We start from the raw sequence: 11,359 nt of genomic DNA on the forward strand, positions 1-11,359 counted from the left end.
TAAGTATGGCCAGAGCCAGGGCCGTACACAAAGACTCTGATATAGGCACCAGAGCCATCCGTACAGCTCTGGTATATAGACCCTTTCCTCCACGTCATACTTCCGGTCACGTGGTACAAACGTATTACAAGTATTGTAGTGGCATCAGACTGCTTACAAAAACTAGGCTTGCAACACATTGATCACGTGATGAACAACACACAGTAGTCTGCTTCTGCAACGCTTTACATCGATATACAGATTACACTTTGCAAATGCACACAGAGATATACATGTAAAATAAACATGTCCCACCGATGAGAGCTCGAACACACAAATGTACACGAAAAAATGAGAAAGAGAGAGAGAAAAATTCGCAACAACAACTTACTTACAAGCTCTCGTTATACAACTGGCCCGGGGTCTCCCATTTACAATGCATACAACAATGAGGTACACAAGATCTACACTATCTATAGAACCCTACTTACAACATACTGTGATTCACTGAGACCACCTCGATACAATACAAGAGTCATAAACTCATTGGATGAGAATAATCCAGTTGATGTGTCTGACAGCAACAAACGATTAGAAATCATCTACAGTGGACCAAGAGTGAGACGACCCATCAGGTCGAGGTCGGACACTGTGCCGGTCGGCGGCGCTCCGAGTCCGCCCTTTAGCATGTACTTCTCCATTTTTGCGAGTATGTGCTTGCCGTAGGTGTACTTTCGGAGGGTCGGGATGTGGGGACGGATTTTGTGGACGAGATGTTTGCGTTGGTTCGGTTCGGCAACGTCAAGCATTTTCTGAACGACGTAGTTGGCATATTGATCTTTCATCATTGTGTAGAGAGCACTGTATACAGAGTGCACATCAAGCACACAGACAGACAACAGACAGATAGAGTAAGACAGACAGACAGACAAAAGACAGACAGAGACACAGACAAAAGACAGACAGACAGACAACAAACAGACAGACAGCGAGAGAGACAGACAGACAACAAACAGGCAACAGAGACAGACAACAGAGACAGACAAAAGACAGACAGACAGACAGACAGACAGACAACAAACAGACAGACAACAAACAGACAAACGCACAAACAGACAGACGACAGACACACACGTGTGCACATGCACGCACGCACGCACGCATGCACGCACGCACCCACCCACCCACCCACACACACACACACACACACACACACTTTCTAAGGCCTCACAAAAAGTACTATGACGTACCTGTCATTACACATGATGACTTCATCCACCAACATGGCTTTCTCGGCTCGGTTACCATACATCACACATTTCTCGATCACGTTGCTGCAACAAACAACAATTCTCACACAAACCGTCAATTACACAATTATTAATTAATTACTAATAAATTATAGTTATTTTTCTTACTGTATTAAAACTAACATCAATCAATTAATTACTATGTACAACAACGATATCATTTCTTGCTACACCAAATATAATTAATAAAATAAAAATAATTAAATAAATAATTAAATAAATAAATAAATAAAATAATAAATAAATAAATAAATAAATAAATAAATAGATAAATAAATAAAATAAAAAATAAATAAATAATAAAATAAAAATAATTAACTAATTAATTAATCAACAATCATACAAATTACAACCAATGTCTTCACCTCGCAAATTTATGTTGACTTAGAACAAGAACTTGATGCTCAACTTTCGCGATGATTCGCGACTTGTCATCGACCTGTCCGTGCTCCAGCACATGCTGGATAACGTAATTACCATATTGGTCAGTGAAGAGACGTTCGGTTGCTTCGTGCAACTCGGCGAGTATTGGAGCCGTCTGTTGTGGTGTGCAGTGCTCCAAGATACGTTGAATGACACGACACCCGTACGGGTGGGTGGACAAGATATACACCTGGATGATGCAAATATGTTAGTGATTGTATTGTGATGAGGTTGGTTGTTGGTCTGTCTCACTTGTGTCTGGAAAGCGTTGATGATGAACTGAAGAACTGGGGGGTCGACGCATTCGATGCACTTCTGGACGACGTGATTGCCGTTTTGGTCTTTGACGCATTTGAGAACGTGGCCATCTAGTTCGCGAATGAGATCGTGCTGGAAGAGAAAAACGACAAAACTTAACACAAACATGAATAAAGAGAGACACACACAATAACAAATAAACAAAAACAAATAGATGGACACACACATAACAGACAGATATACACAAGCACAACGAACAAACAGATGGACACACACACAAATAACAAACAAACAGACAGACAAATAGACAGACAAACATATGGATGAACACACACATGCAACAGACACATATATACACAACAGAAAGACAAATAAACAAACAAACAGATGGACACACACACAACAGACAAACATATAAACACAACAGACACACAAATGGACACACAACAGACAGACAGACTGACTAACAGACAGACAAACTGACTAACAGACAGACAGACTGACTAACAGACAGACACATAAACATACAAACAGATGAACACACACACACAACAGACAAACGATAAACACAACAAACAGACAAACGATAAACACAACAAACAGACAAATAGACAGACAGACAGACAGACAGACAGACAGACAAATATCTACCTGCTGGTCCCGTGATATACATTCCAAAGCTTTCTGAATGACCCGACAGCCGTACATCTGCAACGCGAGCGGCAACACGTGCCCTCTAATTCTCTGAGCCAAAACGTCCTTCTGCTCTTCCGATCCAAACTCGAAAAACTTCTGCACAACATAGTTACCAAACACGTCGGTCATCAGTTGATATGCGGCGGGAAGAATCTCTTGAAAGACGAGCTGCTTCTCAGACGGAGTCGCCCGTTCGAGTTTCTGTTGAATAAAACGAGAGCCGTGTTGATCCTGAGAGAACTCGACAATGTGAGTCGTGATGTCCTTCAACTGTAGAGTCGGCAACCGATTGTTACGAAAGTCTTCAAGCAGCCGGCTTCGCATTGGCAAGTCCTTTCTACGAGTTCCAATAGCCGGACCGCGTTTACGGTCTCCGGGAGCTCCAAGAGCGAACGACGATTGACCCAACGTTTGACTCAGACTGAAACCGTTAAGCGACCCGGTTGATCCAAAGCCGGCTGCTTCGCTGAGGTGAAGGCTTGCCGGACCCGGTGACTCCATATCCGAGTTACCGAAGACAGAACTAAACGACTGACGCGATGGATCGCCACCCATAACTTCCTGGCCAATGATTCCGACGTTTCCCGACGCAACGATGCCGGGACTCGGAGATTGACTCCCAGGAGCGAGACTGAGCGTAGTGCTACTGAACGCCGACTGCGGCTGAATGAGCGGCCGACCCATCTGATCGTACAGGCGAGTGTTCATATCGGCAACCGACACGGCGTTGGCGAGAGGACCAGCCGTTTGTATCGCGGCCGACGAGTTGAAAATTGACGGCGTGACAAGCCGCACTTGCTGAGCGGGAGGAGGACCGATTGCCGATCCAGACACAGCGGGTCGGATGTGCGTACCAGTGACTAGCACCCCAGTTTGCGACTGATCGTAATACGGCTGCGGAGGACCGACAATACTTCCTGGAATCAACTGATACGCCGGACCGGTGACGGCTCCTCCGCCTACCGATTGAATTCGCGGTCCATCCAGATGCCCATTCGCTGGCTGCACGGCGGGCGACGCTCGCATCAACTGCTGCTGCTGTGGAGGAAAGTAGACGGCCGTACCGGCTGTTGGATTCGCAGGAATGACACTCCACTGTGGAACGCCGTACGCTGTCGCTAACTGAGGATGAACGACGGCCGTTGGCGCCGCCATGACGGTTCCGTACGGATCATTCGGTGGGACGCTCGGGATGTAGTACGGAGTCGACGCAAATGCAGTCGGCGCGGGAACCATTCCGGTCGCCATCTGTTGCTGTTGGACGGCCATCGCCATGTGCTGCTGTTGCTGCTGCTGGATGAGAAGCGAGTGATGCGGGACGGCTTGTATGGCGATGTGATCGACCGGAATCTGTTTGTCGTCTCCATGCATCGCCGGTTGCTTCATGTGTCCCTGCCAGTTATCCCGCAGCTGCAACTGCTGCATGTCGCTCATATTCAAATCAACCCTCGTACCACCGCCACCACGTCGGTAACCATTAGCGTGAGAAAACTGGTACGACCTCGTCGTCACAATCGGCGCCTGCCGCATCACTCCCGCCGCTTCCATGCTCATTTGATCGATAACTCCATGCTGAGTAACCGCCCCACTGTTGCTAAGCAATGGCTCCTTGAATATACTATTACTGACGTTGACTGGGCCAGCGTGTGTGATGATCTGTTCGCCGGTGAACGCAACCGTATTCGAACGAGTGTTCGAGAAAAACGTGCTGTCAACCATCTCTAGCGGCGATGGCGCTGATCGCTGATTTAGTATGTCCTTCTGCTCGCCGGCGATCCGCGAGTCCTGAGTGTCGTTGTTCGATTTCTTGATTGGTGATATATCGCAGCTCTCGACCAAAATTGTGGGAGTGATGACTGATGCGCCGTTCGAGCGAGATGAACCGCCGGCGCCACGTTTGTGCCCATCGACAACCAAAGAGTCCTAAATTAAGACACAAACTTCTGTTCAAAATCAGCACTAAGACAGTAAGATCAGTGAGTTAGTATCCTACAGTAGCTAAACGAGATGCTAACCGAATTGATATTAATTACTTTTCAATACTCGTTTTTTCAAAATCTTATTTTTGAACAATTTTTTTGACACTTGAAATTTAAAATGGAAAAAGTAAAAAATTAAATACATAATATATATGTATATATAATTAATTAATTATTGGTAGATATTAGTATATATGTGGGTTAGTATCTTATGTTAGACAAAGATGCAACTCCTATTGATATTAACTACTTTCCAGTACTATTTTCAGAGTTCTAAAAATTATTTTATTTTTCGAACACTAATTTTTCGACACACTTCAATGCTACATTAGGTATTTTTGATTTAATCAATTTATATATAAAATTAATAAATTAAAAAATAACTAATTACGTATATATTTGCCTATACAAAGTGCCCTTCAAAATAGTTATTATCAACCCAGAAGGGGCCTTTATTAGAGCTCTAAAGTGTCAGGCCATTCAAGCTACATTTTCCTGTTATCAAAGCCTTGGCTAGTGACATCACCCACACAACACTCTGGTGTACACACTCAATACATTTCTGCTCACCATTTCCAAGCCTCGATGTCGTGCCATTCTGTGCTCCATTTCCATGCTTCGTGGTGACGACTCCAGCACCATCTCTGCTAGTTTGACACCCAATCCACTCGTATCTGATGATTTAGGGGACACCACGTTGGACACATCGGACGTATTGAAACTGCCTGTGCTTGCTCGTCTGCGCATCATGATGGGTTGAGATGTCGCGTGATTAGAGTTGGAGATGGACGAAAATCCTTCCGGCCACTGTTCAGCTGAGTCTTCAGCATTCCAAATACTTCGAAGACCAAGCTGTTGTTTGATCTGTAAAAATGTAATTTAACAAACATACAGATAAACAAAAAGGCAGACATACGAACAAATAGAGACAAACAGACAGACAGAAAGACATACAGACAGACAAACAGACAAACAAAGAGACAGACAGACAGATAAACAAACAGACAGACAGAAACAGACAGAGACAGACAGAAACAGACAGAAACAGACAGACAGAGACAGACAGACAGACAAACAGAGTGACAGACGACAAAGAGACAGACAGACAGATAAACAAACAGACAGACAAACACAGAGACAGACTGACAGACAGATAAACAAACAGACAGACAAACAGAGACAGACAGACAGACAGACAAACAGAGACAGACTGACAGACAGACAAACAGAGAGACAGACAGACAAACAGAGAGACAGACAAACAGAGAGACAGACTAACAAAGAGACAGACTAACAGACAGACAAACAAACAGACAGACAGAGAAACAGACTAACAAAGAGACAGACAGACAGACAGACAAACAGAGAGACAGACAAACAGAGAGACAGACTAACAAAAAGACAGACTAACAAAAAGACAGACTAACAGACAGACAAACAAACACACAGACAGACAAACAAACACACAGACAGAGAAACAGACTAACAAAGAGACAGACAGACAGACAGACACACACATAAACAGAGACAGACAGAGAGACAAACAGAGACAGACAGACAGACAGACAAACAGACAGACAAACAGAGACGAACAGACGATCAAATAGACAGAGACGCTTACCTCTTCATTGGGTGTCTGGAGCTCGTCTTGCAGGCCTAGCACAGAAAAATCACCATCCAGATCCTCAATACACTGATTGCTGACCTGCACACAATGAAAACAATCACAAAAATGCATGGCTACATCCCTACACCAAACAGACATGTGGGATGTTCACTACCAACCGATGTCCACTGATGTGACTGGCAAGACAACACTACTTACTGTATGGGTCCATATGATACCATACAAAAGACAAACAACTAACAGACAGACAGACAAACAGACAGACAAGCACACAGACAGACAAACACACATACACACAAACAGACAGGCACAGACAAACAAATAGACACACAGACAGACAGACAGACAGACAAATAGACAGACAGACAAATAGACAGACAGACAAATAGACAGACAGACAGACAAACAGACAAACACACATACACAAAAACAAATAGACAGACAAACAGACACAACAGACAGACAGACAGACAAACAGACAGGCAGACAAACAGACAAACACACATACACACAAACAAATAGACAGACAGACAGACACGACAGACAGACAGACAAACAGACAGAGAGACAAACAGACAGAGAGACAAACAGACAGAGAGACAGAGAGACAAACAGACAGAGAGACAGAGAGACAGCGAGACAAACCAACGAAGACACACCACAAGAAAGCCGACACGCCTAACGCGCGCTACGCTGAGAATGGCATGAAAAACACGCGACCACCACCGCCACCATCCCCAACAAAAACCAGCAACAAAAACCCACCACACCACCAGCGCATCCTTACATGATTCTCTCCCTCTTCACCACTCGACCAGCGTCGTCCGGTGCTGCCGCTCTGATCTGCGCCGCCTTCTCGCTCCCCACGACTCTCGCCCTTCTTCCCACCGCCAAACATGTTCTCAGCATAGAACGACGCGCCTGCATAGCCAGTGTGAGCGCTCAGCTCCGACGCCGAGCGATGAAAATTGTGCTTTCCGTCGCTTGTGCAGCGAGTCGGACGAGGCGGAGAGGCGATTAGTGGCGATGAGTTTGTCCTCGTGAAGTTAGCTTGACTCCATTGGCTTTCGTCCATCGTTAAGACCGTCTCTCAGGCCTTGAAAGTAACCGGAAGTAAGTTGCTACATTCGTTATGTTGAGCCCCCGAAGAGGGCCCCGCGTCGACGCGGACGAAACGAGACGCGGGGTGTATTAGTTTGGAGATGGAAAACTGACCTGGCGTGTGGAGATGGGTTCGTGAGAGCCCGATTCGCGTCAGAGTAAACGAACAGGAAGCATAGTCGTTATGAGAAGGTTCTTGGTAGCGCGCGCTAGCTGGGAGGTTTGATGCAGTTGGGTTTTATACTGTAGGATGTCGGTGGGGATAAGATGGTGGGATTTGTGCGTTTTGTGTTGTGTGGTGATGATGCAGCTGGCGTGTGATGGGCATTATGTTGATGATGGCATGTCAGATGGTAAGAAATGTGCAGATGAGGAGAGAAGATGGACTGTTAGAGAGTTAATAAGCCACCTGATAAACACACAAACAGACAGGCAGACAATCATTGCATGCATACATGGCTTGTATGCATGCATGCATGCATACATAAGTGCAGACAGACAGATCTAGACAGCAAGACAAACACACAAACAGACAGACAGACAGACAGACAGATAGACAGACAGACACATCTAGGACAAACAAATACAGACAGACACAGACACAGACAGACAGCCACATTTAGGACAAACACAGGCAGACAGACAGACAGACAGATAGACGGACAGACAGAAGACAGACAGATAGACAGAGAGACAGACAAACAGACAGACAAACAGACACAGCTAGGACAAACAAATACAGAAAGACAGACAGACAGACAGACAGACAGACACATCTAGGACAAACAAGCACAGACAGATAGACAAACAGACAGACTGACAGAATGAGATGGACAGACAGATGGACATGCAGACAGACAAACAAACAGAGACAGACAGACAAACAGACAGACAGACAGACAGACTGATCATAACAGAATGAGATGGATAGACAGACGGACAGACAAACAAACTGACAGAGAAACAGACAAACTGACAGAATGAGATGGACAGACAGACGGACATGCAGACAGACAGACAAACAAACAAACAGACAGACAGATAGACAGACAAACAGACAGACTGACAGAATGAGATGGACAGACAGACGGATAGACAGACAGACAGATAGACAAACATTAAATTTTGTGGTAGATTCTATTTTACATACAGCCCTGCTGCGTAGCTTTGCTGTGCCGACGTTGTGGACACGAAATTGCAATACCCAGTGACATCACAACTGTCATCAGCCAGCGTGCAGTCAGTCGAAGAAATGAATCCATTCATCACAATATAACGGCGCTAGTTCAACTCTTCACGAACCCACAAGGTTCTAACGAGCTCCACTAAACAGCAGACTGGCAATGGTTTGTATGTAAAATTTCCTTTCTCAGGCCACTCGTTTGAGGTAATTACTGCCTTGAGAGCCAACTACACTGCACACGGAGATGTGAGTGTTACAACTGGTGCGCGCGCGTGTGTGTGTGTGTGTGTGTGTGTGTGTTGTGTGTGTGTGTGGGTGTGTGTTTGTATGTGTGTGTGTGTGTGTGTGTGTGTGTGTGTGTGTGTGTGTGTGTGTGTGTGTGTGTGTGTGTGTGCGTGCACGTGTGGTGTGTGTGTGCACACGTGTGTGTGTGTGTGTGTGTGTGTGTGTGTGTGCGTGGTGTGTGTGTGTTTGTGTGTGTCTATAATTGCTGCTTTGGCAGGCATATTTGGAGTTCACTTGGTTTCCTGGATTCAAATGGACGATCATTGCTTGTCCTGTCTGTGGTGTACACATTGGATGGTATGCATGCATACATGCACACAAGCAGGCGGGTGGGCAGGAACACGTGTCAGTGTCTAGTGCAGTGCACTACAATACACTTGCCCCATAATATTTCGTTTATATGCATATATAAACTTGTTATGGAGAGACAAAGATTTTATTAAGGTTTTTTCCAGGTCATTTGAGGCAGCAGATGGACTGGAGTCTGGGAATGTTCCGAAGAAGTTTGTGGGGCTTATATTGTCAAGACTTCTCCATGAATCAGGTTACTACTTGGGGTGTTCACAGCCACACACACACACACACACACACACACACACACGCACGTGTGCACACACACACATTCACACACACACACATGCACACACACATGTTCACACACACACACACATGTTCACACACACACGTGCACACACACATCCACACACACGTGCACACACACACAAATGGACAAATGTCAAGCCCTCCACGTCATTCGTGAGTTGCGGAGATAGCTCCCCTGGCTCTAGAGACAGGGCCTCCATGCGCTACGTGGAGGCTTAGGGCCAGCGATACAATCCACCTGGAGCTTGGCCAGAGTCATCAAGGGGCAATGACTATGGCGCAGCTTTGGGACTGGACACCAAGGCCCACAAGTACCCGTCTGCTGCATGATGTTACTGCCAAGCCAGCGGTCATGTCCACCCCAGTCAATGACCAGGTACTCATTTATACTCCTGAGTCGAGAGAAGCAATTGTGTGTAAGTTTCTTGCTTAAGGAAATTATGCCATAGCTCGCCATCACTGTGACTTGAACCTGCAACCCTGCAAGGTCCCGGATGTTTTCATTCTCCAAATGCACTCTCTAACCAATTGAGCTACAGCACCACACACACACACACACACACACACACACACACACACACACACACACACACACCATCTCTAAGTCACACCCACACGATTTTCTCTCTTCTTTAGTTGTGGAGTCATTAATTTTGACACCAAGAGCGTACCGAACGGCATAGAAGGAGGACTATTCTATGTTCACACATCATCTATTACTTGCTAACCACAGCAGCACATTGCTGGAGTATAAATTGAAGTATAAATTAATATATTATATTGATATCAAGTAGATCTGCAAAATATCAAATGTACAGAAACTCGGCAACCAGTGTAATGTTAAGCAACTAATAAATATCAATAATATTTAATTACATTAAATTTAATTAACTTAGAAGTGCTTATGGTTTTATTTTGTGCTCTGCTGCCGTACTGTCTGTCTTGTATCGTTGCTTGTCGTCGTCGTGTTCGATCTGTTGCCGATTGCATCGCTGTGATGAGGGACGGACACGTGACTGTCGTATTGTAATAATTGCTGGATCTCATCAGACACACTGGACGTCATGTGGGAGTCCTGTGAATACACACACACACACTGACATGATACATGTTGCCTGCAAAGCTGAGAGTATTTGTAGTCTATGGCAGCAGCAGTCCTCTGCATGCTGCTGACCAACTTTCCATTTCAACAGCAGCCCCGTGGTTATGTGATTACCGGGACTTTGTAGGAGTGTGAGCAGCTTTTTACAATCTAATCTAATGTAATACGTATTACTTAAATATGTATTTGTTAATAAATATTAAATATGTATTTTATTAATAAATATTAAATGTGTATTTTATTAATAAATATTAAATATGTATTTTATTAATAAATATTAAATGTGTATTTTATTAATAAATATTAAATATGTATTTTATTAATATATATTAAATGTGTATTTTATTAATAAATATTAAATATGTATTTTATTAATATATATTAAATGTGTATTTTATTAATAAATATTAAATATGTATTTTATTAATATATATTAAATGTGTATTTTATTAATAAATATTAAATATGTATTTTATTAATAAATATTTGATATTAATTAAATTAACCTAATTGATTATTTAACTCTATTTGTAGTCTATGGCAACAACAGCCCCCTGAATGCTGCCGACCAACTTTTCCATTTTAACAGCAGCCCCATGGTTATATAAGTGATTACCGAGACTTTGTAGGTCTCTACTACTTGCTCTATACCTCTAGACCTTCCATATGCTGACAGACTCTATTGCATTCATTTTGAAAAGTGTGGCAAGCTGTTGGAAAAATGCACTGATAACATTCGTAATACATCTAGTGCACTGCTCTGGAAATGTCACAATATTGAGTGCTCTATGAGGGTATACTTCAGGTCACAAT

The 11,359-nt window shown here is 44.0% G+C and overlaps 3 protein-coding genes across 4 annotated transcripts in view; 1 reads left to right on the forward strand and 2 right to left on the reverse strand.

The window, feature by feature from the left end:
• Positions 1-207: 207 nt before the first annotated feature.
• LOC134195738 (pumilio homolog 2-like) lies at positions 208-7,578 on the reverse strand. 2 transcript variants are annotated; one of them, XM_062664819.1, is made up of 9 exons: positions 7,488-7,578; positions 7,060-7,368; positions 6,267-6,350; positions 5,216-5,509; positions 2,622-4,589; positions 1,965-2,102; positions 1,655-1,902; positions 1,230-1,313; positions 208-840 (listed from the first exon to the last, which is right to left on the reverse strand). In XM_062664819.1, the coding sequence occupies exons 2-9, from the start codon at positions 7,345-7,347 to the stop codon at positions 582-584; spliced, it is 3,363 nt and encodes a 1,120-aa protein (XP_062520803.1). In that variant the 5' UTR covers positions 7,348-7,368; positions 7,488-7,578; the 3' UTR covers positions 208-581. The 2 variants fall into 2 exon arrangements, with proteins under 2 accessions (XP_062520803.1, XP_062520804.1); XM_062664820.1 differs by having other exon boundaries at positions 7,060-7,561.
• Positions 7,579-7,586: 8 nt separating this feature from the next.
• LOC134195744 (protein cereblon-like) lies at positions 7,587-10,221 on the forward strand. The gene is made up of 6 exons (XM_062664825.1): positions 7,587-7,726; positions 8,539-8,682; positions 8,747-8,802; positions 9,059-9,138; positions 9,297-9,385; positions 10,081-10,221. The coding sequence occupies exons 1-6, from the start codon at positions 7,624-7,626 to the stop codon at positions 10,125-10,127; spliced, it is 519 nt and encodes a 172-aa protein (XP_062520809.1). The 5' UTR covers positions 7,587-7,623; the 3' UTR covers positions 10,128-10,221.
• Positions 10,222-10,263: 42 nt separating this feature from the next.
• LOC134195745 (uncharacterized) overlaps positions 10,264-11,359 on the reverse strand; it is a 2,575-nt gene continuing 1,479 nt past the window's right edge. Inside the window, exon 3 of the mRNA XM_062664826.1 lies at positions 10,264-10,519. Within this exon, the coding sequence (XP_062520810.1) occupies positions 10,355-10,519 (165 nt within the window). The 3' untranslated portion in view covers positions 10,264-10,354. The remainder of the gene's footprint in view (positions 10,520-11,359) is intronic.

The sequence above is a fragment of the Corticium candelabrum genome, chromosome 20 (assembly GCF_963422355.1).
Source record: "Corticium candelabrum chromosome 20, ooCorCand1.1, whole genome shotgun sequence".
NCBI classification, from domain to species: Eukaryota; Metazoa; Porifera; class Homoscleromorpha; order Homosclerophorida; family Plakinidae; genus Corticium; species Corticium candelabrum.

Bases quoted from the DNA above. Each gene is read 5' to 3' on its own strand.
- LOC134195738 (XM_062664819.1), bottom strand. From the start codon at position 7,347: ATGGACGAAAGCCAATGGAGTCAAGCTAACTTCACGAGGACAAACTCA. The intron at 5,510-6,266 runs GTAAGCGTCTCT...ACATTTTTACAG, and splicing joins TCCAGACACCCAATGAAGAG to ATCAAACAACAGCTTGGTCT. The intron at 4,590-5,215 runs GTGAGCAGAAAT...GTCTTAATTTAG, and splicing joins GACATCGAGGCTTGGAAATG to GACTCTTTGGTTGTCGATGG.
- LOC134195744 (XM_062664825.1), top strand. From the start codon at position 7,624: ATGTCGGTGGGGATAAGATGGTGGGATTTGTGCGTTTTGTGTTGTGTG. The intron at 8,683-8,746 runs GTTCTAACGAGC...TTCCTTTCTCAG, and splicing joins ACTCTTCACGAACCCACAAG to GCCACTCGTTTGAGGTAATT. The intron at 9,386-10,080 runs GTTACTACTTGG...TCTCTTCTTTAG, and splicing joins AAGACTTCTCCATGAATCAG to TTGTGGAGTCATTAATTTTG.